Source organism: Balaenoptera ricei, chromosome 5, assembly GCF_028023285.1.
Source record: "Balaenoptera ricei isolate mBalRic1 chromosome 5, mBalRic1.hap2, whole genome shotgun sequence".
NCBI classification, from domain to species: domain Eukaryota; kingdom Metazoa; phylum Chordata; class Mammalia; order Artiodactyla; family Balaenopteridae; genus Balaenoptera; species Balaenoptera ricei.
The window spans coordinates 120,789,351-120,810,848 of NC_082643.1; the positions used below are offsets into that span (position 1 = coordinate 120,789,351).

Genomic DNA, 21,498 nt, shown 5'->3' on the forward strand with positions numbered 1-21,498 from the left:
GGCTTCTGTTTCACACAGTGTGTGGTGCCTAGAACTGAACACTCACCTCAGAGTGGAGTGGGATCATCGCCATACTTACTTGACAGGCAATCCTTGTAAAAAAGTAGCTGGGGATCATATATGCTCTCATCCCACTGCATGTTCATATTGACAAACCTACATTTCTTTTTTTAAAATAAATTTATTTTTATTTTTGGCTGCATTGGGTCTTCGTTGCTGCGTGTGGGTTTTTCTCTAGTTGTGGCGAGTGGGGGCTACTCTTCATTGCGGTGCATGGGCTTCTCATTGCGGTGGCTTCTCTTGTTGCAGAGCACGGGCTCTAGGCATACGGGCTTCAGTAGTTGTGGCTCGCAGGCTCAGTACTTGTGGCACGTGGGCTGTAGAATGCAGGCTCAGTAGTTGTGGTGCACGGGCTTAATTGCTCCGCGGCATGTGGGATCTTCCCAGACCAAGGCTCAAACCCGTGTCCCCTGCATTGGCAGATGGGTTCTTAACCACTGGGCCACCAGGGAAGCCCCACATATTGGAGAACTTTTAAATTGCCTTTCTCAAGTACACTGTCTCTGACACTGCTTATATTTATTTACCTAATTCTCCTCAACTCCCCCCACAAAATATTCAGTTTTTAGTGATCCATCCAAACAACGTTTTCCAAGATGCTTTAACTACTACCCTCGTTTCTTTTTAAAATCTCAAAATACCTAAATAATGAATTTTGTCTGCTGAGTAAGAGCATATGAAGTGATTTATTGAACTGGTTAAGATCCACTATATACAGGTAGAAACCATCAAAATTGTACAGGGAACCATTAAGAATATTGATAAAGACAGTTTTACAGACAAAACAACAACTGGAAAATAGTTTTAACATACACAACATATAATTATGAAAAAAATATAGAACACAAATTGTTCTACCAAATAGATTCCAAGGTTATTTAAAAGTCTGCTATGCAAACTTTAAGTTGAAAAATGTGTTCAATGGGGTTACATGGTTTAAAAAAATTAAGTATAATGTAAAAATTAAGTTGTTTTTTTCCTCACTGCAAATGGGAGAGGAACCAAAACTTTTTACTCCAAATCTATACATTTTGAAAAATAATTTATATGTCTAGCACAAAGAAAGAAAATTGAGAATGTTTACAGTTCTGTAAACTATGCCTTTCATGAAATGCAAACTGCATCAGTTTTAACAGTTAAAAATTGTGCAATCAGAAATAGACTGTTCCCTTTAAGGTACAATTGTACCTTCATTGGCTTTATACCTGAGCACCAAAGCTGTAGTTCTAAATGCCGTCTTGGAAAGCTATTCTGAAAATGAGCAAGAAATCAAAACTAGCCTGTTATTATCTGGAGAGTTAGGCACCAAGAAGGAGATTATCTCCTTAGAAATGCAGTATTAACAATAGAGAAGGTTCAATTAATTAAGCAGCTGACAGATCTCCTTGTGAACACAGCAAAGGAAATCCACATAGGATGATCCTCCATAAAGTCCTTTGTCTTCTACCAGGAACTGTCGGAAAACCATTTCTGGCTGTTCTCGCTGCTTTACTATGGTAAGCTAGGAAAAAAAAAAAAAACAAGGTAGCTGGTTATAAACATTTTATGAATGTGGCTAAATTTTGTATCTTTCAATTTCACCAAAATTACATAATGTCCACTGTCTGTGAGGCCTTGCAGGATGATAGGAAAGTGCCTATTATCCAGAGTGGAGAGAGGCAATGACCCAAAACCACAAAAACCAAGACATACAATTAATTATAAGTGGCAACAAGGAAACATAAGCCGAGTGCTACGGGGAAGGCGTCACAATGTAGTGGCTGTACTGAACCTTAAAGGACAGGGTGGGATTTCCTTAAGGAGGTGGGGGCCGAGCTAGCATTCCATGCGGGGACCACATACAAAAGACACAGTCCTGCCTGGCATGTAAAGGAGCCCACACTTCTGAAAGGCAATGGGAGGTAACGCCTTTGGGTTTTTGTAGGGCATGTGATCCAGTGAAGGTGTTTAAGAACAACTGGTTATGGTGCCTAGAATGCACCAGGGGGGTGAGGGAAACCAGACAGGAAGCAGTTGGAAGCATCTAGGTGGGAGATGATCAGGATCTGAATTAGGCAGTGTAGGTGCAAAGGAAGTGGACGAAAAAGAAAATGTAAAGTTCTTAAACCACTAAAATTAATTAATTCTTCAAATATTCAAAACAATTTTTACACTGATTACATGTGGAGATGATAATATTTCGGATACACTAGGTTAATAAAATCCATTATCAAAATGGATTTTTTACATTTGAATTGTGGCTACTACCAAGTATAGAACTGCATGTGCAGCTTGCATTATTGGACAGTGCTGCTCTAGAGAGAGAGGCACATGGAGAAGAAACCCAGAAGAGGGTAGTCCGTCATGAATACTCTGAGCCCTTCTACTTACTGACCGCCCCCTTACTCACTCCTGTGTCAGGAATTCAGAGCAGATGATCAGAACGGTCAGAATTTGATATCTGTTGAGCCATGAGCGTGGTTAATGGAGCCACACATGCAAATCATTGTCTCCATCTGCCTCCTGTATGATTCAGAAGCGCCAGGGCATCATCTTACTTCCTTTCACGTGCGGAACCACCCAAAGGGCCTGCAGCTACTAGCTTCACGCCAGCTGCAGCGAGGAAGGTTTGTTACATATCGGCTGGGAGGGCCCAGCCCTCCCTACTGCTGCTTTATATAGGCTTTTTTTTTTTTTTTTTTTTTTTTTTTTAATCAAGTAGAATAATGTTGTCAACATGGCTTGCTTTTTTTCCTTTATGTTATTTTGGCCGGGGCCTTAGGCTGATAAACTCTGAACCAACCCTGAACTAATAATAATATTATAACAACTGCTGCTACCATTACAAGCCAGCTAATTCCATGTGGATATGGACACGTGTGATGTCTTGGCTTGTCAGTGCCAAGCCCTGGGAGCTGACACTGGAACAGCTGTGTGGGCAGTCATATTCCACTCTGACATGGGGAAAGAAACTAACCCCTTCATGGAAACATCTCCAAAGGAGTTTAAGATGTGCATCCTGGTGAGCCTGAAACCAAGGCGATTTTCTCTTGTGTTTTCTCCACCTTTCCCCAGCTGCCACTAGGACCTCTGCCATTGTGCATTATCGGCAACAGCAACGTGGGTCCAGCCTCAGTGACACAACTCAGGCTGAGACTGGGCAGAATAAAAACATGGTGGAGGGAAGGATTTGAGACCTTGATTTCCTTAGAATTTAATTTCTCTATGGAAATTAATGGAAGTTCATATTGCTCATCTGTGGGGTATTTTCTAATGCTGCCATTCATTTAGGTTATTTATTTTTTTGGTTTTCATGTGGTACTCACTGTAAAACCTTCTCTGATGAATGCATCTGGCCGTGATGTGAAGTGGGAAATAGAATGAATTTCGGCCTTGGGGGAAACTCAACTATAAGGTAAAGTAATTAATATCCTGCTCTACCATTTGAGTCTCTACAAAGTTGGACCACCCAGCACTTGTTGGTGGAAGGTCTCAGGGAATTGCATTTATAGAAGTGGGGGATATGCTGTCTTGACACGCTAGTGGTCTTCTCCTCAAGGGGTACACCACACAAATCAGAGGAGAAAACACTGGGATGGATTGGGAATCCATATTTTATTACCCTCCTTAACATTTCTATAGGGAGGGACATAGCTCTGTAGAGTGGGGGAAGAACAGCAAAATGGTCACTGTTAGTCTCCTTCCCAGCTTCCTGTGTGTCCTCTCCAAGGAATGACTGGCTAATTCAAGAGGTCTAAATCTCATATTCTCTGGGCCATGTTACCAGTGGCCTTACAGAATTATTGTACTTCATAAGCCATTTTCGTCTCTCATTGCCTATTTCACAGGGAACAGATAAAAGGTAGCAGTGATTAGGATGGCCCAGAAGGAGTATGTTGAATGAAAGGAGAAGAGAGCCATGGATATAACTTAAGAGAACAGCAACTCTTTTTAAGGGGCAGATGACTGAAGAGAAGCCAGAGGAAAAAGGTCAGTGAGAAAGGAGAAGAATCAGGAGAGTATGATGTTTTGAAAGCTAACAAACAGAAGAGAAAAATTGAGGAAAGAAGTAGTATTTGATCTTGTAAATTCTGTAAAGGGATTGAGAATAAAATGTCTTCAGCAATGTGGCAGTTCATAGAAAACGAGAGACGGGAATAAGGAACTATAAGCAGTTTACATAGATGACTTTTCAGGAAGCATGGCAGTAAAATGCCTGCTGTATTGCTAGTGTTCAGTACAAATTTGTGGGATAAAATGAAAGGAAAAGGAAGCAGAATCTTGGAGAAGCAGCAGCTTCAAAGAAGGTAGATTTGAACAGCTTGTAAACTGGAAAGGAGCCGATGGGGAGGGAGTAATCCAGAAAACACAAGAGGAAGAAGAGATAACTTGGAGCCTGGAGGACCACGAGCAGGGCGGGGGGAGAATTTGTCAGTAAGGCATTTGATGTAGGTAATCTGGGAACACACTGTGATAGGACTCTTGCATTTGATTTAGGTAATCTGGGAACACACTGTGATAGGAATCTTTTTTTTTGTTCCCCCACAAATGTAAGACTGTGCAGACAGTGAGGTCTAAGAGGGCTGATTTTCTGCAAAACTAATTAGCATAATCTAGAAGGTAGCGGTGCCTTCTGGGTTTGATTTTGCTATCTTTGACCCTTCCATTTCAGCTTTCCCAATCTTAGTCAATCTTGACTCTTTCAAAGAGATTTAAACACTCCTTAAATGTGTTTTCATTTCCTTTGTGTGGTCCATTTTCAAATGTTGGAGAAAAGCATGCAAAACCGAGTGCATTGGACTAAACAGCCAGGGTCAGGCCTGTGTCTGTCGTGACCTAGCTGTGCAACCCTGACCAAGTAAGTGAACTCCTTTGAGCCTCACTTTCATATCTGCTAAATGGCGATGGGGGGAGCTGAAAGGCTAGGGGTGGACCAGGTGTCTCCTAGATTCCCTTAGCTTTCACATCTCTGGATTTTAGATTTTCAAATTCTTTATACAGATGATACCCTGAAAATGGCAAGGATTTTACAAACAACAGATAAGTTTGCCACTGGTACATAAAAAAATCTGATTCAGTATTCAAGCTAAAATTACTGTATTACACAATTGCTTATATTTTATTTACATATCATATTTGGAGCTTACCCCAGATATTTTAATAACCAAAGCTGACATGACCTTGATTGATAAGGGGTTACTGGAGTGGGTGGGAGAAAGCAGAGGAAGGAGGGGCTGCTGAGCACAAGGGTGATCCCCGGGTTTAGTCTGGCCTCTTCTCTGCAAATGGGCTCAGTTGTGGAGACGCAGTTGCTGCTGCTGGGACAGAGGTGGATCATCCTTGCTGTGCATTCTGAGCACCAGCGGTCTTCAATTTGTGTTTCATAAGACCCTAAGATTTCATTACATGTCTCCAGGGTGTTCAGAGAGTGAAGAACATGTTTATTTTGAACCTTCTCTGCCATCTCTAGGTCCTGTCCTAAAACTGAACCCAAGTAGTGATGTAAAAACAGTTCTGGAAAGGTTTTATGTTCACCCAGATGTCCTAGAGATTATAAAGCTCTTTATTAGTTCAAATTTCCTAAGTTCTACCTAAAGTTGATGTTTGCATGCGTGAGTATCAATGGTAAAGAATGTTGATGTAAACTGATACCACATTTATGTTTCAGGAGAAAAATAGCCCCATAATACCCTGGCTCCTGTAGAGACCTGCCTTCAGGTGAGTGTCCTGTACCTCTGCAGGAAGTAGTACAGTAATAGACCACTGTCATCTGTACATTCCAAATTCCAGGAGATTCTAATATTGAGCTTGAGAAGGAAGACAGAGGTGAGTACGTGGGACTTAGCGACAAGGCATAATTTTCCTGAGATACAGACATTTTAAACTCTTTTCCTCAAACTCAAAAAGGAGTCCTTAGAAGGACTAGAATAGCAAAATTTTTCAGAGATAATAAAAATTGTAAAATCCAAATATAACAAATGTTCTAAGTAATTTTAAGCACTGACAGAAAAATCATTTCAAAGCCTGTTAATAATATCAATTGTTTCTAAGTTAATACTTAGTAAGATGACCCATGGTTAACCCATGGTGATAGCTGTTTATTTTTATATGTTTGTGATTGACAAGGAGGTAGATATACTTAGAGGTTAATGTGAATTTTCTATCAAAAAATCATGTTATAAAAATATAGGACATGCATTTTAAAAGTTTGTAAGGAAATTTTTAAAAAAAGACTTGAAAAAAGAAAACAATAAAATCTCATTCTTACCTTCATTGAATATGGCCGCTTCTGTTGGATAATACCCATTATCATTCTGAGCGTTTGTGAGTACGGGTTTCCCAGCTCAGGCAATAATGTCTAAATTTAGGAAAATCAGAGTTTAAGTTTCAGTACAATTGCTGACATTTAGATAGAAGCAGAATGAGATTACTAGAATGTTAAAGTTAAAAAACATCCTTCTAAACCATATACTGAACTACTGGCTTAGTTCATTTACCTAAAAACCAAAAATATGAAAAAATGTACTAAAAATTATTCATACTTAACAGCATGCATTTCCACCAATGAACTCTCTTTTGAAAATAAAAATCCTTCCCTGGAACTTGACACATGTATATCACTGAAGTGACACAAAGGGTGTTATGTTTTTTACAAAGGATGTCTTTGGCCCATTCACCATGATTTTTATCCCTTTGCAAGATGGATATTTCAAGGCTATGCTGTGTGAGAAAAGGACACACTTTAGTCCTTCAGCGGATCAGTTGCAGGACCCTGAGGCATTACCCCATTTGGAAAATGCTATCCAAATACCACTGTTCCAACATTAAAATTAACCACCAAATGCTGATTTCTCAAAGGGAATGTGGCCTCTTAGATTTCCCTGAAATCTGGTTCATGGTGAACAAAAGATAACTACCCAGCTGCATGTGGCCCCTGGGGGATGTGAAAGATCTGGACTTAGATTTCCTCCATTAAGACAGTAAAATGCTAATGCTTACTTCTAAGCAAGAAGACACCAAGAGCTAATACATCATCTTTGAGTTAGCCATTGAAAAAGTGAATTAGAACATTCTACCACAACGTCACAAGTTTCAGGAAAAGATCATGGCCAATATTTTTCACAGGAGTTGTTTGTTAAAAAAAAAAAAGCAGGAAATTCATTACTTATATTCACATTCCACTCCCTCTGTGTATTCTTTGACATTAAGATTAAGATCTTTTTATTAAAAAAAAACACATAAGTATACTTCATATATATGTCTCAAAGTACCAACTGCCTCTAAAAAGAAAGCAACATTTAAGAATTTGTATATTACTACAAAACACAGAAAAAATATACTTACCATATCTGTGTTGACATGTGCAAAAGATGGCACGTTAAATATTCCTTGGATGAGTTCTGGTGGGCTACTTACTCCCAACCATAAGAACATGTTCAGACCATTAGCCAATAGGAATATTCCTTCTTCTGAAAGACGGGTCTCAGAGCAACGAATAGCAGCAGGTAATGTTGTACTCTTGACATCTAATGTGTGCTATGCAGGCAAAGGCAAGAGAGTTAGAAACTCCCTCTTTCTTCCCTTCCTTCTTTCCTCTCTCTTCTTTTCTTTTCCCCTCCCTCCCTTCCTCCTTTCTTCCCTTCCTTCCAGTACATATTTAATGAGTTCCTACTATCTACTAGTCCTATCTACTACTATCCTACTAGTTATTAGACAATAATCCCTGCCTTGTACAGCTAACAATTTTCTGGAGGGAAGAAGAGACAACAAATAATCTAAGTTAAATATATAGAAATTTAGATGGTGTTAAGAGTTATGAAGAAAAGAAGCAGGAAAGTGGGATAGGGCATGTCCGTGGTGGTAGTGTTACAGTTTTAAATAGGGAAGCCCAGGAAGGCTTGTTGAAAAGATAACTTTTGAGTAAAGACCTGAGGGCATGAGTGGAGGGCCATGGGGATATCTGGGGAAGAGCATTCCAGATGGAGGGAACAACTGGTGCTGAGGTCCTGAGGCAAGAGCTTATCTGGGATGTTCTAGGATCAGCAAGGAGGCCAGTGTGGCTGGAGTGGAGTGAGAAAGGGGAGAGTAATAAGATGAGTCAGACAGAAAGGAGGGCAGGGTAGCAAAGGCAGCACTGGGCCAGGGCAGTAAGAACTTTGGCTTGGGCTTCCCTGGTGGCACAGTGGTTGAGAATCTGCCTGCCAATGCAGGGGACACAGGTTCGAGCCCTGGTCTGGGAAGATCCCACATGCCGCGGAGCAGCAACTGGGCCCGTGAGCCACAACTGCTGAGCCTGCGCGTCTGGAGCCTGTGCTCTGCAACGGGAGAGGCCGCGATAGTGAGAGGCCCGCGCACCGCGATGAAGAGTGGCCCCCGCTCGCCGCAACTGGAGAAAGCCCTCGCACAGCAACGAAGACCCAACACAGCCAAAAATAAATAATAAAAAATAATAAATAAAAAATTTAAAAAAAAAGAAAGAAAAAGAAACACACCTCTACATAGCCATGGATCAAAGAAAAAAAAAGTTATTAAAAAAAAAAAAGAACTTTGGCTTTTACTGAAATGAGAAATCCTGGAGTGTTCTGAGTAGCGGAGGGACGTGAACTGACAATTATTTTAACAGGATCACTCTAACTTCTGTGCCAAAAACAGACTGGAGGGGCAAGCAAGGAGACTTGTTAGGAGGGATTGCGGTGGTCCACAGGAGAGGTGATTATGCTTGAGTCTGGGTGGTGACATATGGGGGTGAAAAGTGGTCAGCCTCTGGATAATCTTGGAAAGGAGAGCTGACATGTTTGCTGATGGATGAGATGGGGTGGATGAGGAAGAAAGCAGCCATGGGTGACTGCAAGACGTTGGTCCTGAAGAACTGGAAGGAGGGAGGGGTGATAAATGGAGACGGGGAAGACTGCAGGAGAAGCAGGCGTGGGAGGTCCAATCAGGACTCAGTTTAGGATGCCCGTTAACATGCTCACGGAGAGACGCTCGGGAGGCGACAGAAGGCACAGACACAGCCACAGTTCAGGGCAGCGGTACTGCTGGAGACAGGAACCTGGGAATCATCGGTACAGAAATGTTGCTGAGGGCATAGGTAAGACCCCCAAGGGATTAAGTGTAGATAGACAGCAGAAGCTTCCCTGGACTGAGCTCCGGGGTACCTGAACAGGGAAAACAGGGTAAACTAGCAAAGGAAGCAGGAGAGAAACTGGGACAAGCCAAGTAAAGAGGGTGTTTCCAGAGGGAGAAGACTGTGTCAGATGCTGAGGACAGGTCAGAAAGGAGGAGGACTGCCCACTGGACTCAGCAAGGCGATTTTGGTGGAGTGGTTATGCTCGTGCCTCTGAGAGTTCTAGTTTCTCTGGCGCACAGTTGATGATCCAATTTCATATGAAAATCAATTGTTAACAATTTACATCTAACATTCATATGAAGTGAAAGGATTAACAGCTAATTACTTCCAACCTAATTTAACTCTCTAACTGCACTGAGAGCCTGGGTATGAGTTTGGATACAGGAGTTAGAAATAAGCCATCAGCCTTCCCCCCTCTTATCCCTCAATTATAACTTGTTAGGTCTCAGGGGAAGGAGTCTAGTCAGAGAGTACAGGGGCCTTCACGACATCAAGGATTACCTTTCAATAAGTAGAATACATTGCCAAGTAAATTCTCTGAGGACAAGGACAGTTCCTTCCGCGTACAGTGTAGGTAGCCTCAAATACATGCTGATTTGTAAACCCCTGATAGCATTTGCTCAAGGCTAATCATAGCCATTCTGATTAAATGTGGTGACTCTTAGACATTCATATACTGTCTAAAAACAGATAACATGTGTGCACGTGAAATCCCATATACACACGTATCAGATGCCTTTCATGCCTTAAGGCTGGATTTCTTCAACAACTTGTCGACTCACTTTTCAATCTGCCTATTCAATTGAAGATTACCAATTTGGGAATGAGGAAGGAAAAGCAGTCATCTGAAGGATTCCGTGACGAACTCCTCAGATCCGCCCACCACCCACACGGCCACCCCGAGCGCAGGTTGAAGCGCATGCGCAGGTCGCCCAGAGCCGCGGCTCTCAAGGCCCTCACTACGCCTTGTGAAGCCATGCGTGACTCGTAAGTTTCTTGTTAAGAACGAAATGTTTCAGACATAACACATGGGAAAAGGCAAAATATGATTCCCTTCCAGACTCCTAGGAAATGCGCCAGCGCAGTGTGCTTACTATCGGCCGAAGCTGTGGGTAGAAGAAAAGCTGAGAGTCGGCCACACCCATGGTCATGACCAGCTGCCTCTGGTAGGCCCGCTCATCCGTTGAGATCTCTGGTTTGCTGAGCAGCACGCAGTTTTTTAACAAACAGTTCATGTACACTGGCAATACTTTCATGGAATCTGGTAAAATAAGCTGGAAGAGAGAGACAGAGACATTGGTTTCAGATGCTTGGTCTTTACCGAAAATCAAGACCTGCAGCACTTTACCTGTAAAATAGAAAGGTTTGCTGTTGAGATCATGGAGAGGATTAAATGGTAACCCACGTAAAGCACCTAGAGCACAGAAACTGGCACAGAGAAGGTATTGAGAGAGCGGCAGGTGGTTTTATTTTCTCTAGTACTCTAGCAGCTTGGTGTAGCGCTTATCAGCACAACTCACGGCCGGGGATGCCATCCCAGCGCTGCCTCTCACCCGGTGTGTGACACTGAGCAAATTCCTTACCCTCGTTCCCTCGGTTTTCTCTTCTAAAAAAGGAATAATAGCCCCTCTGCTTCATGATCATGGGGTTGTTACGAGGATTAAATTATTTCTAATTTGTGAAGCACTTACAATAGTGCCGAACAGATAGTATCATATACATGTTTATTAAATAAAATGAAATAAATAAGTTATTTCCTAATCTGTATTACCAGCTTCTACCTCTTGAGGTCAAGAACAGCATTTCCAACTGCCCACGAGATATCTCTTCCTCTATGCTCTTCGTGCATCTGTTAGTCATAGACTCATCAGACAATGAATGAGTGCCACCACGTCACAGGTTCTATCAAAGTATCAAGGTCTACAGAGGAATGAGGCATAGTCCACATGCAAGATGTCTAATGTCCACGGGGGATGATATACATATAACAGATAAACCATAATGAGGAAATTGCAATACCATATGTAGAAAATAAAACAGGAAGTGCTTCATGAATTTATTAGCTGTGTCACTACTGAATGCTAACGAAAACTCAAACTCCTACAATTCCACAAACATGTTCTTCCTGTTACGTTTCCTATTTTAGATACTAGAACTACCAGATGAACCCTAATTTCATTTTTTCTTTACCTTCAATTAGTACATGAATTCTTTCTATTCTACCTTTATAATCCACCTGTACCTTCCTCTCCATCCTCTCTTTGGCTCATGTGACCTCATTCTGACTTCATTCTAACTGCCTCAAAGTACATACCATAAAGTGACGCCCCAAATAATAACACAATGAAACAGTTCTAGAAACACAACTTGATGGGTAAAAAAACTACAAATAATTTGTAATTTGTAAAATTACAAGTAATTTGCCTGTGTGTTTAACCTTCTCCCCAACTCAATTTTATAAATATGGCTAAGAATCAAGATCGACTGATCTGAATGTCACTTCCTTCCATTTAACAGTAGGTCAATGGACAACGAAATATCCACAAAAAAAGTATATATGGGAGATAATGATAATCTGTAAATAGAAATATCTGGTCTATAAATTCATGATTTCTTTTTAGCTTTCTATCTTAATGATGAAAAAGAATATATACTTATCAGAATCCACACCAAAAAGGAAATTTCCCTCAGGGCTCTGTAAGGATTTATTCCTCAACTTAAATCCCTTTATCACAGGTCTCTTCTCATGATCTATTAAGTAAGGAATGTGTAAACAGAACTTACTTCACTGGTTCAGGAAAACATATTTCAGAACAATCCTACTTTGTAGTTAGTTTTCCCTCTCAACTTTTATCTCCTTTCGAAGAACCAAAGACAGTTAAATAAATGCATGTTTCCTCATATGAGGAAAAGCTCTTTTCTTCTTGTAATTTTCTCTCTAGCATAAAATTTTTTTCTTAAGTTGAGGAATAATCAGTGTTCAACATCATATCAGTTTCAGGTATATATCATGATAATTCATGTTTGTATATACTGTGAAATGGTGACCACAGTAAATCTAGTTAATATCATCACGGTACAAAGTTACAGAATCTTCTTTTCTTGTAATGAGAACTGTTAACACCTCCTCTCTTAGCAACTATCAAATATGCAGTTCAGTGTTATTAACTACAGTCCCCATGCTGTACATTACTTCCCCAGGACTTATTTATTTTATAACTGGAAGTCTGTACCTTTTGAGCCCCTTCACCCATTTTGCCCACCCTCCACCCCCCAGGCCTCTGGCAATCACCAGTCTGTTCGAAGTATCTATGAGCTTGGTTTCTGTTTGTTTGTTCTTTAGATTCTACATACAAATGAGATCATATGGTATTTTTCTTTGTCTGACTTCTTTCACTTATTTAGCGTAAAGTATTTTTATTTGACAACATATGGAACTGGAATATGTTTTCAGCCAAGGAAAATTAGGAAAAAAAAAAAAGAAAATGATTATCCAAAGGTATAGGACACAGATCATGGTCATATTCCAGAGCCATGTGGCTCCAATACTATTTCTGGGCTAATTACCAGTTAGGCATCTTAGATGTTATGGATTAAGAATGTTCTTAGATTCCCATAGAGAAGCATATATGTACAGTTTTTTAATATCGTCTTGCCATTCACTGGTTGCTGCTCATTAATCAGGTCATATTAAGACAGTTTAGAAATGTGTTGTCCTGAAAACCACAAAGAGGTGAGCTTGGCCCATGATGACACTGTCAGGACTGAAAAATCTGATTAGAGGAGACTGGATTATAGACGGCAGGGGAAAGAGAACAGAGGAGGTAAGAAGGAAATTTTATGATGAAGAAAAATGGAGTTAGAGTGAAAGAAAACCGAGAGACAGTCTTAGTCTATGTTTTTGAGGAGGGGAAGAAAATGTGGCAACAGATCGGCAATTAAAACCTTTCCCCACCTCCTTGATCCTCTCCATAAATAATGAAATTATTCTCAGGGAGAAAAAGTTTGAGTGAGGAGGGAGTGGAAATTCATGAATCCACAGTTTAATTGAATTTGGAGAATTCTCTGCTTTGGGTTTTGAAGTAAAAGATGTGGTAATGAAAAAAAACTATTACTTTGCAATTAAGGTCATGTGACTTGCCTTTTAAAGTCAGTGTACTCCCATATGATGTAATATATTTAAGTTCAGAACAGTGAGTTGTTAGATTTAATAAAAAAGAATCTACATTGCTTATGTAAACTTAAAAATTTGTTTTAATGTTGTTTTTAATTATATGTCTTAACCCAGCATCTATCCTGTGACCCCCCCAAAGTGTGTGTCTCCTTAAATTTTAGACCTTAAGCACCTCTTTTGCATCAACCTAGTCCTGGCCCTGGCAATTCAGTAAAAGCATATCTCCTGAGGTCCAGTATCATATAATCCAAGTATATAGGTCCTTAACAGTCTTGCTTGGATCAAGGAAACTGGGCTCTATAGTAAAACAGTGGAATTCCTTTACGAATTTCTCCATGGAAATTATTTCTTGCAAGTGAACTATGGAAAGCCACCAAATTTGAAGTTACATTCTCTGAGGAGAACCTCAAGTCCAGCCATTCTGTTTTTAAATAATGGTATATTTTAATATATTATCGTTATTAACAGTTTTATAAGCTCTACATTTTCCCCACTCCATGATGGGTAATCCTAGGTTAAAGGTACACTTGAAATGTGCTACTGGAGAAAGAAAAATCTCCAAAAGAACAGGAACAATCTTTATCAATTTTTTCAGAAAAAAATTGGCATCATTGTTTCTGTTACTCCAGAAACAATTCAACTGCAAACAGATGATCTAGTAGTAGAGTCAAAAAGCTTTTAACTTTAAACCAGCAGCAACCGACCAGTTTCATTTCTTCCCTTAATAGGCAACAGATCTTTGACTTAAGGTCTCTGAATCCAGTTGTTTTAACATTAGCAAATAAACTTCCTGAGAGGACACTAACTGTACCTGTTCTTCTTCAACAATCCTTCCAAAGTATGAGACACTCCAGAGACAAAGTATGGAAACACTCCATGTTTCCAGAGCTCCAAAACAAGTAGTAAAACTGGGGAGTAAAGTGGTCTCGGTTGGACTATATCCAGGTGCACCTGGGGGGCTTTGTATAAAGTAAACACGTGTGCTCTGAAACAGGACTGATACTGGAATTTACTGCAGTGGCAAGTCCTCTGAATAATAAAGAGAACTGACTAATACAGATTTAAGAGTTGCTTTTGTGATTATCAACAGGAGATGAAAGAATGGATGGCTACTTTAATCTCTCCGGACAGCACAGAAAGGAATTTTTGTGAAAAGTCCAAGCTAATAACTATGTTTGTTTTAATTTCCTTCTTTACCCAGATTATGAATTTGGCCCCCAGATGTATCTGCACTATTGCTACTGCTGAAGGGTTGCTTTGGGTGGGGTTTCAGATGTCACTGTCGACAAGGAATTAACCAGAAAGTTTTCCCATCTGTTGCTTACTGTCTTCTCTTTAATCCAAATTCTATACTCAGATATTCAATACATAACTATGAAAAATGGCATCTAGCTTTGATGGGGAAGAATATGAGAAAGAAAACAGATGCAAAAATAAATGTGGACATGAGGTTCTACCTTTTTTTTTTGCTTTTTTTTGTGTTTTGTTTTTACAAGAGAGAGTCAGGTTTATTTAAAGGATCTTCTAAAATTTCAAATTACTAGATGAGAGAGACAATTTTTTCAAAACTCTTCATACCTATTATTAACTTTTAAATATAAAGAACTCCAAATTTTATAAATTATATTTGTTTATAAAATATAAAAGAATCATTACTGCCATTAGTTCCTGTCAACTTTGATTGTTAATAAATGTCCAAAAAGTATTTAAGCACCCACATTTCATAACTCTATATCCATCTTCATCCATGCAAAAGATAACCCCATTTATACTGACATTTCTTACATATAACATTCTTTTGTTTATACATAATGTAGTGACCCTCAACCCAATATACACACACATTTTTGGGTTCATGCATCTTGTAAAGCCACTAAGCATTTTAATGTTGGCTATAAATATACCACAGTCCCCCAAAATGGCATTGTCAATCTTGGTTGTATGGTTTACTATACAGCATCTAAGTGCCTGGAACATCGTAAGCCTTTACTAGCAGAACGCTGAATGAACAAGTAGGTGTTTGTAACACTTCAGCACCTGAGGACAGCAGGTAACTTACCTGGCTGGCTGCGGACGGACTAGCACAATTCTTCCGGTAACAGGCCAACATGTGGGCGGTCTGATTGACCAGAATTTCCCTGATGACCTTCAAGGGCTGGTGCAGAACTGCTTTAAAAGCTACTTGCACAAAACAATGAAAAGGGCATCAAAGGTTTAGCTCAGAAATTGACCCCTTCAAATAATAATAAAATAAATTGCTCTTCAGACCACTCAGCAAGGGATAACAGCATTTAAAAATGTTCACGCCATTTGTTAATGCTCTCCTCTTGACTAATTATAACTTAGCAAATGAAGAACAATAGCCTACCTATAACAATAGGCAGGTAATTGGTCCAGAATTTTCCTCAGAATATTAGAAACAGAACTCTGCACACACACAGAAAAGAAAGACCAGTTTACTATCTTCTGGTGTTCTGAATTCTTATGGGCTGGATTGCTCTTTCTTCTAAACCTTAGTGTAGCATTTCAATTGGGGTTTGGAGCAGGGAGGGGAGAAGAAGCCAGAAAACACCTCAGGCCCCTACCATTTCCTAATTATCTTGGTATGGATAAGCAAATTCAGTCTCACGTGAGGGACCATCTTCTATTATCCTTGTGTCCCAGAGGGCACACTCATATACCATAATGAGTCTAAGTATCACCTTCCTCAATTTCAACTCAGTCCCCCTGGGAAAGAAACTTTAAACAAAACTGGATAGCACAGGCCCGACTCACTGCTCTCCTTATTAGTCTAGAGTTAGAAATGCTGATTATTCTCCTTCACCCTTTGCTTTTACAAATTCTGACTTTACCCACCGAAAGGCTGCACCACCGCAGGACCTGTCAGCTGCTAACTCGATTAACCAACGAGGCCTGCCTGCATTGCTAGGCAAGGTATACTGCACCCCAGAATCAGCAAAGTGTTACCTGACTTGGCAAAGAAGTTGACAAGGGCATCAGTCTCGCAGCTCTTATAGAGATCACCCAGCTGGGAGCTGCAGTTCAAGCCCAGATTGTGAATCCGAAGTCTTCTCTGCCCACTGACGGTCGTGTAAAGCACGGCACACTGCAGAGGCAACATCGAGGGCACGTGTTTTTCTGGTTAACATATTCACCCAAGCTAGCCTGATCTTATTTACATTTACAGAACAGTGTGTACAGCCAAAAGACCTCTAAACTTTCCTACAGGATTTTTTCTATTATTGCTAAAGACTGAACAACAACACATAAGGGAGGAATAATGACCAGTCATACACTGGGTTCTGATGTAGCATTTCACTGGTTTAAACGTAAGCTTTGATGGGGCTCTTCACATGCAGATATCTGTGTGCCTTTCCACAACTAGTCTACATTTCCTAGCTCAGATGTTATGACCAGGGATTCAGGTGCAGGAATAATACCTGCATGTTCTCATAGTCCTCCTCGAGGCTCACGTCGATTAAAAACGGACAACTAGCTTTGGTGACGTACTTAGGTTTTGTACTAATAATGTATGCATACATTTCAAAAATGCAAACAAGTAACCATTTCCCCAAATAGGTGTGATTTTAAAATAAACATTAGAGTTTTTCCTCAACTTGATGCCAATCTCTCTCCTTTCTTTGAGGGTGATGCTCGTGTCTGAAAACTATGACCATTAGAAATTCTCCTGTTTTAATTCAAAGTCTCCATGGCTTCTAGTTAATCTTACTTGCTACAAAGCCAAATCCTATTGTTACTTGCTTCTGATATGATAACATGTCTCAGCAATGGTGTCTGGCACACGGCCATCAGGAATGCAGCAAACCAGTGAGTGAGTGGGTACTGATGCCTGTCATTCTGACCTCAAGTCTGCGGGGCTCTCATGCAAAGACATACATAATCGTTACTTCACATAAATAGCATATATGAATCAGTATGGAGAATATACCATAGAGTGCTCTAATCTAGTGACTTTTGCCTTTGGCAAAATAGAGTTGAATTTCTTTACGGAGAGACTAACACAGTTGATGGCCCTGGAGTCTCCCCCACTGATCAATGTCAGTAACAAACTACAAAGCAAAAGATGGGAATACATTTTAGATCACCTGGATTAAGGCTCCACTGTCTTCACTGAGTTTGTCATCATGCTTGAACTCCACAGTCACTGCCTTGTCACAGTCAATGGCTGCCATCTCCACATCGGTGGTGTTGTTCATATAGATGCCACCAAAGAAGTCAGTGGCTCTGAAACCTAAGGATGAGGGAAAAGGGAAATTTTGCTTCTCCTTATCTTACTGTTATTTTCTTTGTTGGCCTGTTAATGAGTTTGAAGAGGAAACAGTTATACAACAGAGACCTGAAAAATAATAAAAACGAAAAGTACCTGTGCTGGTACGAACCCTCATAATAGCATCAAATCCTATTTTCTTCTCAATATCATTTCTGAGGTCATTCAAAAATTGTTGGCTGTCCAAGTGCACCTAAAAAATAAAGTATGATCATGCCCACCAGGTGGCAGCAAAGTACTTAAAATAACAATTCTTTTTTAAAAAAATCTTGATTAAAACCTACTTTATCCAGAAATCTCAGAAAGGGTTCTGAAAGCTTTTTCAGTGTCATTTCATTTATAATCTTTGGTCTTATCAAATCCCTCATCTAGTTCCTAATATAAATATGTAGCTAGGCAATGAAAAATAACTGCTTTCATCAAAATACAACTAGATGATGAACACTGTCATTTATGTTGGGGGAACACTCGTTCCCCCTCCACGTTTCCCTCTGGAGGTACATAACTTAGAGGCGCCCCCCAACCTCTTCTCCTCAGGGGAGGGCAGGTGACATATCCAATTTCTAAGCTTGGGAAAAGGAACTGGGCGGGCGTAGCTCGGCCTCTTCCGCATCTTCTTTCTGGGGAAGCAGCCTGCCTGCAGGAAGCCCACGTTTCCTGGCCCTCAATACGGTAGCAGGGGCAGGAGTCCGCAGGGGACGCTTTCGTCTGTGCCGCCTCGTGCCTCGGTGTAAAGTTTGTCTCACTGAGGGGAAAGCGCTAGCAAGCCCACTTGCCCACAGACCTAGGTCCGTTCCAGGGCTGGCATTTTGATCGTCTCTCGACTCTGTCTCTCAGTTCAGGCTTGGAGGGGGCGGGGGGAGTATCATGAACTGACCGCCCCCCCATATCATAACACTTTAAAACAAATATATAGTCACTTTTATAAACAATACCTTAAATATATTTAATATAAAATATCAAGATTTTATATTAAATATATTTTCCCCCAACATGGAAGCTTAACATTGACATTCAACTCTGAGGCTGAATGAGTCAGTCTGTGGCCATACCTTAGGGAGCAGGCAAGCAATTCTTAACCATCTGTCCATCCTTTTCCATCGGACCTAGAATTTACATTTGTCGGCTGCCCACAAGGGGGCACAGCTTTCTCACCCTCAGATCTAAGCACCAAAAGTAAACCAGCAGTGGAAAACCGAGGCGAACAAATTGCTGGCCTTTACCTGGAAATTGTTGTACTTGTAGAGGGTTCCTCCCGTGAGCTGAGGCACGAGACCCAAGGAGGCCACGTCCACGTACTGACTGGGGAAGAGGAAGAGCGTCACGCAGCAGCCGTGAGCCACGCAGTCCTTGGCCAGAGGGTCGTAGACATTTGTCTGGGGCTGGAAAAGGATCTGAAGAAAAAGATACACGAAGGGAAAAAAGAAAACCACATAATGTTTCTGGTTTCTGTTTTTAATTTCTATTGAATTCTCACTGAAGTTTGTTAAATGAATTTTTTTTCCCCAGTTAAGTGCAGAAGAAGAAGTGAGCCATGATAATCATCAGCGCAGAGCAGGCCATGTGTCGAGCACCCCGTGCGCCAGGCGTGTGCCGTGTTTGATACACGTATGTGCGCTATGTTCTCTGATCCTCCGACAGCTCTAAGGAAGCTGGCGTTTAGTCCTCCCTTTCACAGACCGAGAAGAGGCAACTTGGTCGGTGTCACGTGGCCGCGGCTGGATGCTCACCTCGCGGTTTATCCTTTCCCCCGACTTGTCCCCTCGGCTACACTGCCAGAGGGGGTCTGAGCAAAGCATATTTTGAGCCCCGGGCACGTCTACTTCATGCCTCAGGAGTGCTGTCACACGGGACCGTCCCCTACAGTCGCCCTCTGCCTTGATCTTCTTTCTGCGTTTCCCCCCATTTCTTCCATTCCCCTAATAGTCTTATCACTCAGTCTCTTACACAGATTATACATGAAAAAAGTTTGAGACGTTATCTTATTTCAGACATCAGTTTTTCCAGGAATATACAATTTCCTAAATTATTTACAGTTCAAAATCTTCCTACAAAATACAATGTCCTGGATTTATACATTACATGTAGCTTCTCCCCCTTTCCTATACGAAGCACACACTCCCTCTCCCTTTATTCCATTTTAAGAACTGACATATGGACTTCAAAGGGCAACTGTTTACAAATACCTTCTCTTTGTCCGTATTAATCAGTTTTTTGTCATCTCTGTTTTTGAGCTTCCCTGGTGCTTCCGCAGTTGGCAAGGAGGAATGGAAGATGAACAGTTTCCCGGGACAGTCAGCTGCCTGGGGGGAAAAAAAAAAGAGTCTTGGGTGGGAAGTTTTATTTTAAGGGACTCAGAAAAGTAAAATATAAGTACTTTCTATGAGCCAAGCACTGTATACATCTCATTAATCCTCACAATAACCTTGTGCCTTCTATAGATTGGGAAACTGAGGCTCAGGGAGGCTAAGTGATTTGCCTAAAGTCACACAAGTTGTAAACGACGGAGCCAATATTTTTTTTTTTTGGCCACACTGTGCGGCTTGCAGGATCTTAGTTCCCTTACCAGGGATCGCACCTGGGCCCACAGCAGTGAAAGCACCAGGTCCTAACGACTGGACCGCCAGGGAATTCCCCAAAGAGCCAATATATAAATGTAGGTCTCTATACCATGATGCTTTAAACACCTATTAAAATGATGTGTCCAAGTAAAAATACTTTCTCATTTAGCCAACAGTAGTCTTTCAGGACCAGGTAAATCCCCTGATGACAGGATTCCCAGGATCATGATGCAATACAAGCTCTTCTTTGAAATCATTAGTAAACACAGATTAAACCTGAAGGGGTACTTCAAGGAAGAATGCACAAGAATGCATCGGTGCTGTGGCAACAGCAGACACAAGGAACCAGCTACCAGGCAAGATGACAAAAGGAAAAAATGCGGGATCAACATCACACTCTCTGTAGTCCCTGGGAAGCAACAAAAAGCCCAGGGAGGCTCCATGAAAGTCAAATCAGCATTAAAAATATTTAAAATCTTATTTAAGGAGCTAATAAGTAACCTACAAGAAAAATTTACTGAAATTAAATGATTCAATATATTGCCCCTCTCCCATCTTGCCTCTCTCCAAACCACCCAGGCACACTGTTGCCTTGAAATAATTTCAAGGCAACTGTTCTGATCACATAGGTGGCTTTTCTCCTTAAGACTCCTGAAGGCTTTCCATTACAGGATAAAGTCCACATTTCTTTATTTGGGTGGGAGCAGGAAGGCTGGGAAACAGTGAGATGTGTTGCTACCAACGTTCGCTGTGTGCAGCCCTGCACCAGACCCTTCGCGCACATTTCTTATTTAATACTCACAACCTGGTGACGAAGGTAGTATTGTCTGCATGTTAAGGATAGGAAAACTGAGGCTCATCCAATTTGGCGAGGTCACACAGCCCATGAACAACAGTTTTGAGGCCCTTTGGAGTTTAGTCTGAATCTGTCTTTCCAGTCTAATCTTCTCGCCCCTGACCATCCCCTGCGCTGGAAGTTGCAGCCACACAACCTTCTTGCTTTCCTGGAATACACCACGTGCTTTACACACCTCCGTATTTGTTCCCTCTGCCTGGAATCCATCTTTCCCTTTCCTTGGCCTGGAGCTGTTGTTTGCAAAGATGCGGTTTAGCGGCACACACTTGTGTGCCTGGGTCAGCTGCAAGATGTGAAGTCATTTGCCACTAATAATAAGGTACTTGGGTTTGTGAATAAGTTCCTTAAAAAACAAATGAAGGTGTTTAAAAAAAAAATCATCTGAAAAGCATTTGTACAGTAAAATGTATAATGAAGCTTTGATAACCAGATTGTGCTAGTAAAAAATTT

The 21,498-nt window shown here is 40.9% G+C and overlaps 1 protein-coding gene and 1 long non-coding RNA gene across 5 annotated transcripts in view; one reads left to right on the forward strand and one right to left on the reverse strand.

The window, feature by feature from the left end:
- Nucleotides 1-802: 802 nt before the first annotated feature.
- Nucleotides 803-21,498, reverse strand: part of SEC24D (SEC24 homolog D, COPII coat complex component) — a 138,020-nt gene continuing 117,324 nt past the window's right edge. For all 3 annotated transcript variants that reach the window (XM_059923516.1, XM_059923517.1, XM_059923515.1), the window contains 10 exons: nt 19,818-19,934; nt 18,855-19,025; nt 17,728-17,824; nt 17,450-17,595; nt 16,311-16,449; nt 15,403-15,521; nt 10,264-10,443; nt 7,384-7,575; nt 6,308-6,397; nt 803-1,561 (listed from right to left, as the gene is read on the reverse strand). In XM_059923516.1, the coding sequence (XP_059779499.1) occupies nt 1,421-1,561; nt 6,308-6,397; nt 7,384-7,575; nt 10,264-10,443; nt 15,403-15,521; nt 16,311-16,449; nt 17,450-17,595; nt 17,728-17,824; nt 18,855-19,025; nt 19,818-19,934 (1,392 nt within the window). In that variant the 3' untranslated portion in view covers nt 803-1,420. The remainder of the gene's footprint in view (nt 1,562-6,307; nt 6,398-7,383; nt 7,576-10,263; nt 10,444-15,402; nt 15,522-16,310; nt 16,450-17,449; nt 17,596-17,727; nt 17,825-18,854; nt 19,026-19,817; nt 19,935-21,498) is intronic.
- Nucleotides 3,122-10,986, forward strand: LOC132366103 (uncharacterized). 2 transcript variants are annotated; one of them, XR_009503362.1, is made up of 5 exons: nt 3,122-3,454; nt 3,888-4,029; nt 4,817-4,897; nt 5,708-5,757; nt 10,944-10,986. It is a non-coding gene; the product is annotated as an uncharacterized LOC132366103 (long non-coding RNA). The 2 variants fall into 2 exon arrangements; XR_009503363.1 differs by lacking the exon at nt 10,944-10,986 and adding an exon at nt 9,921-10,059.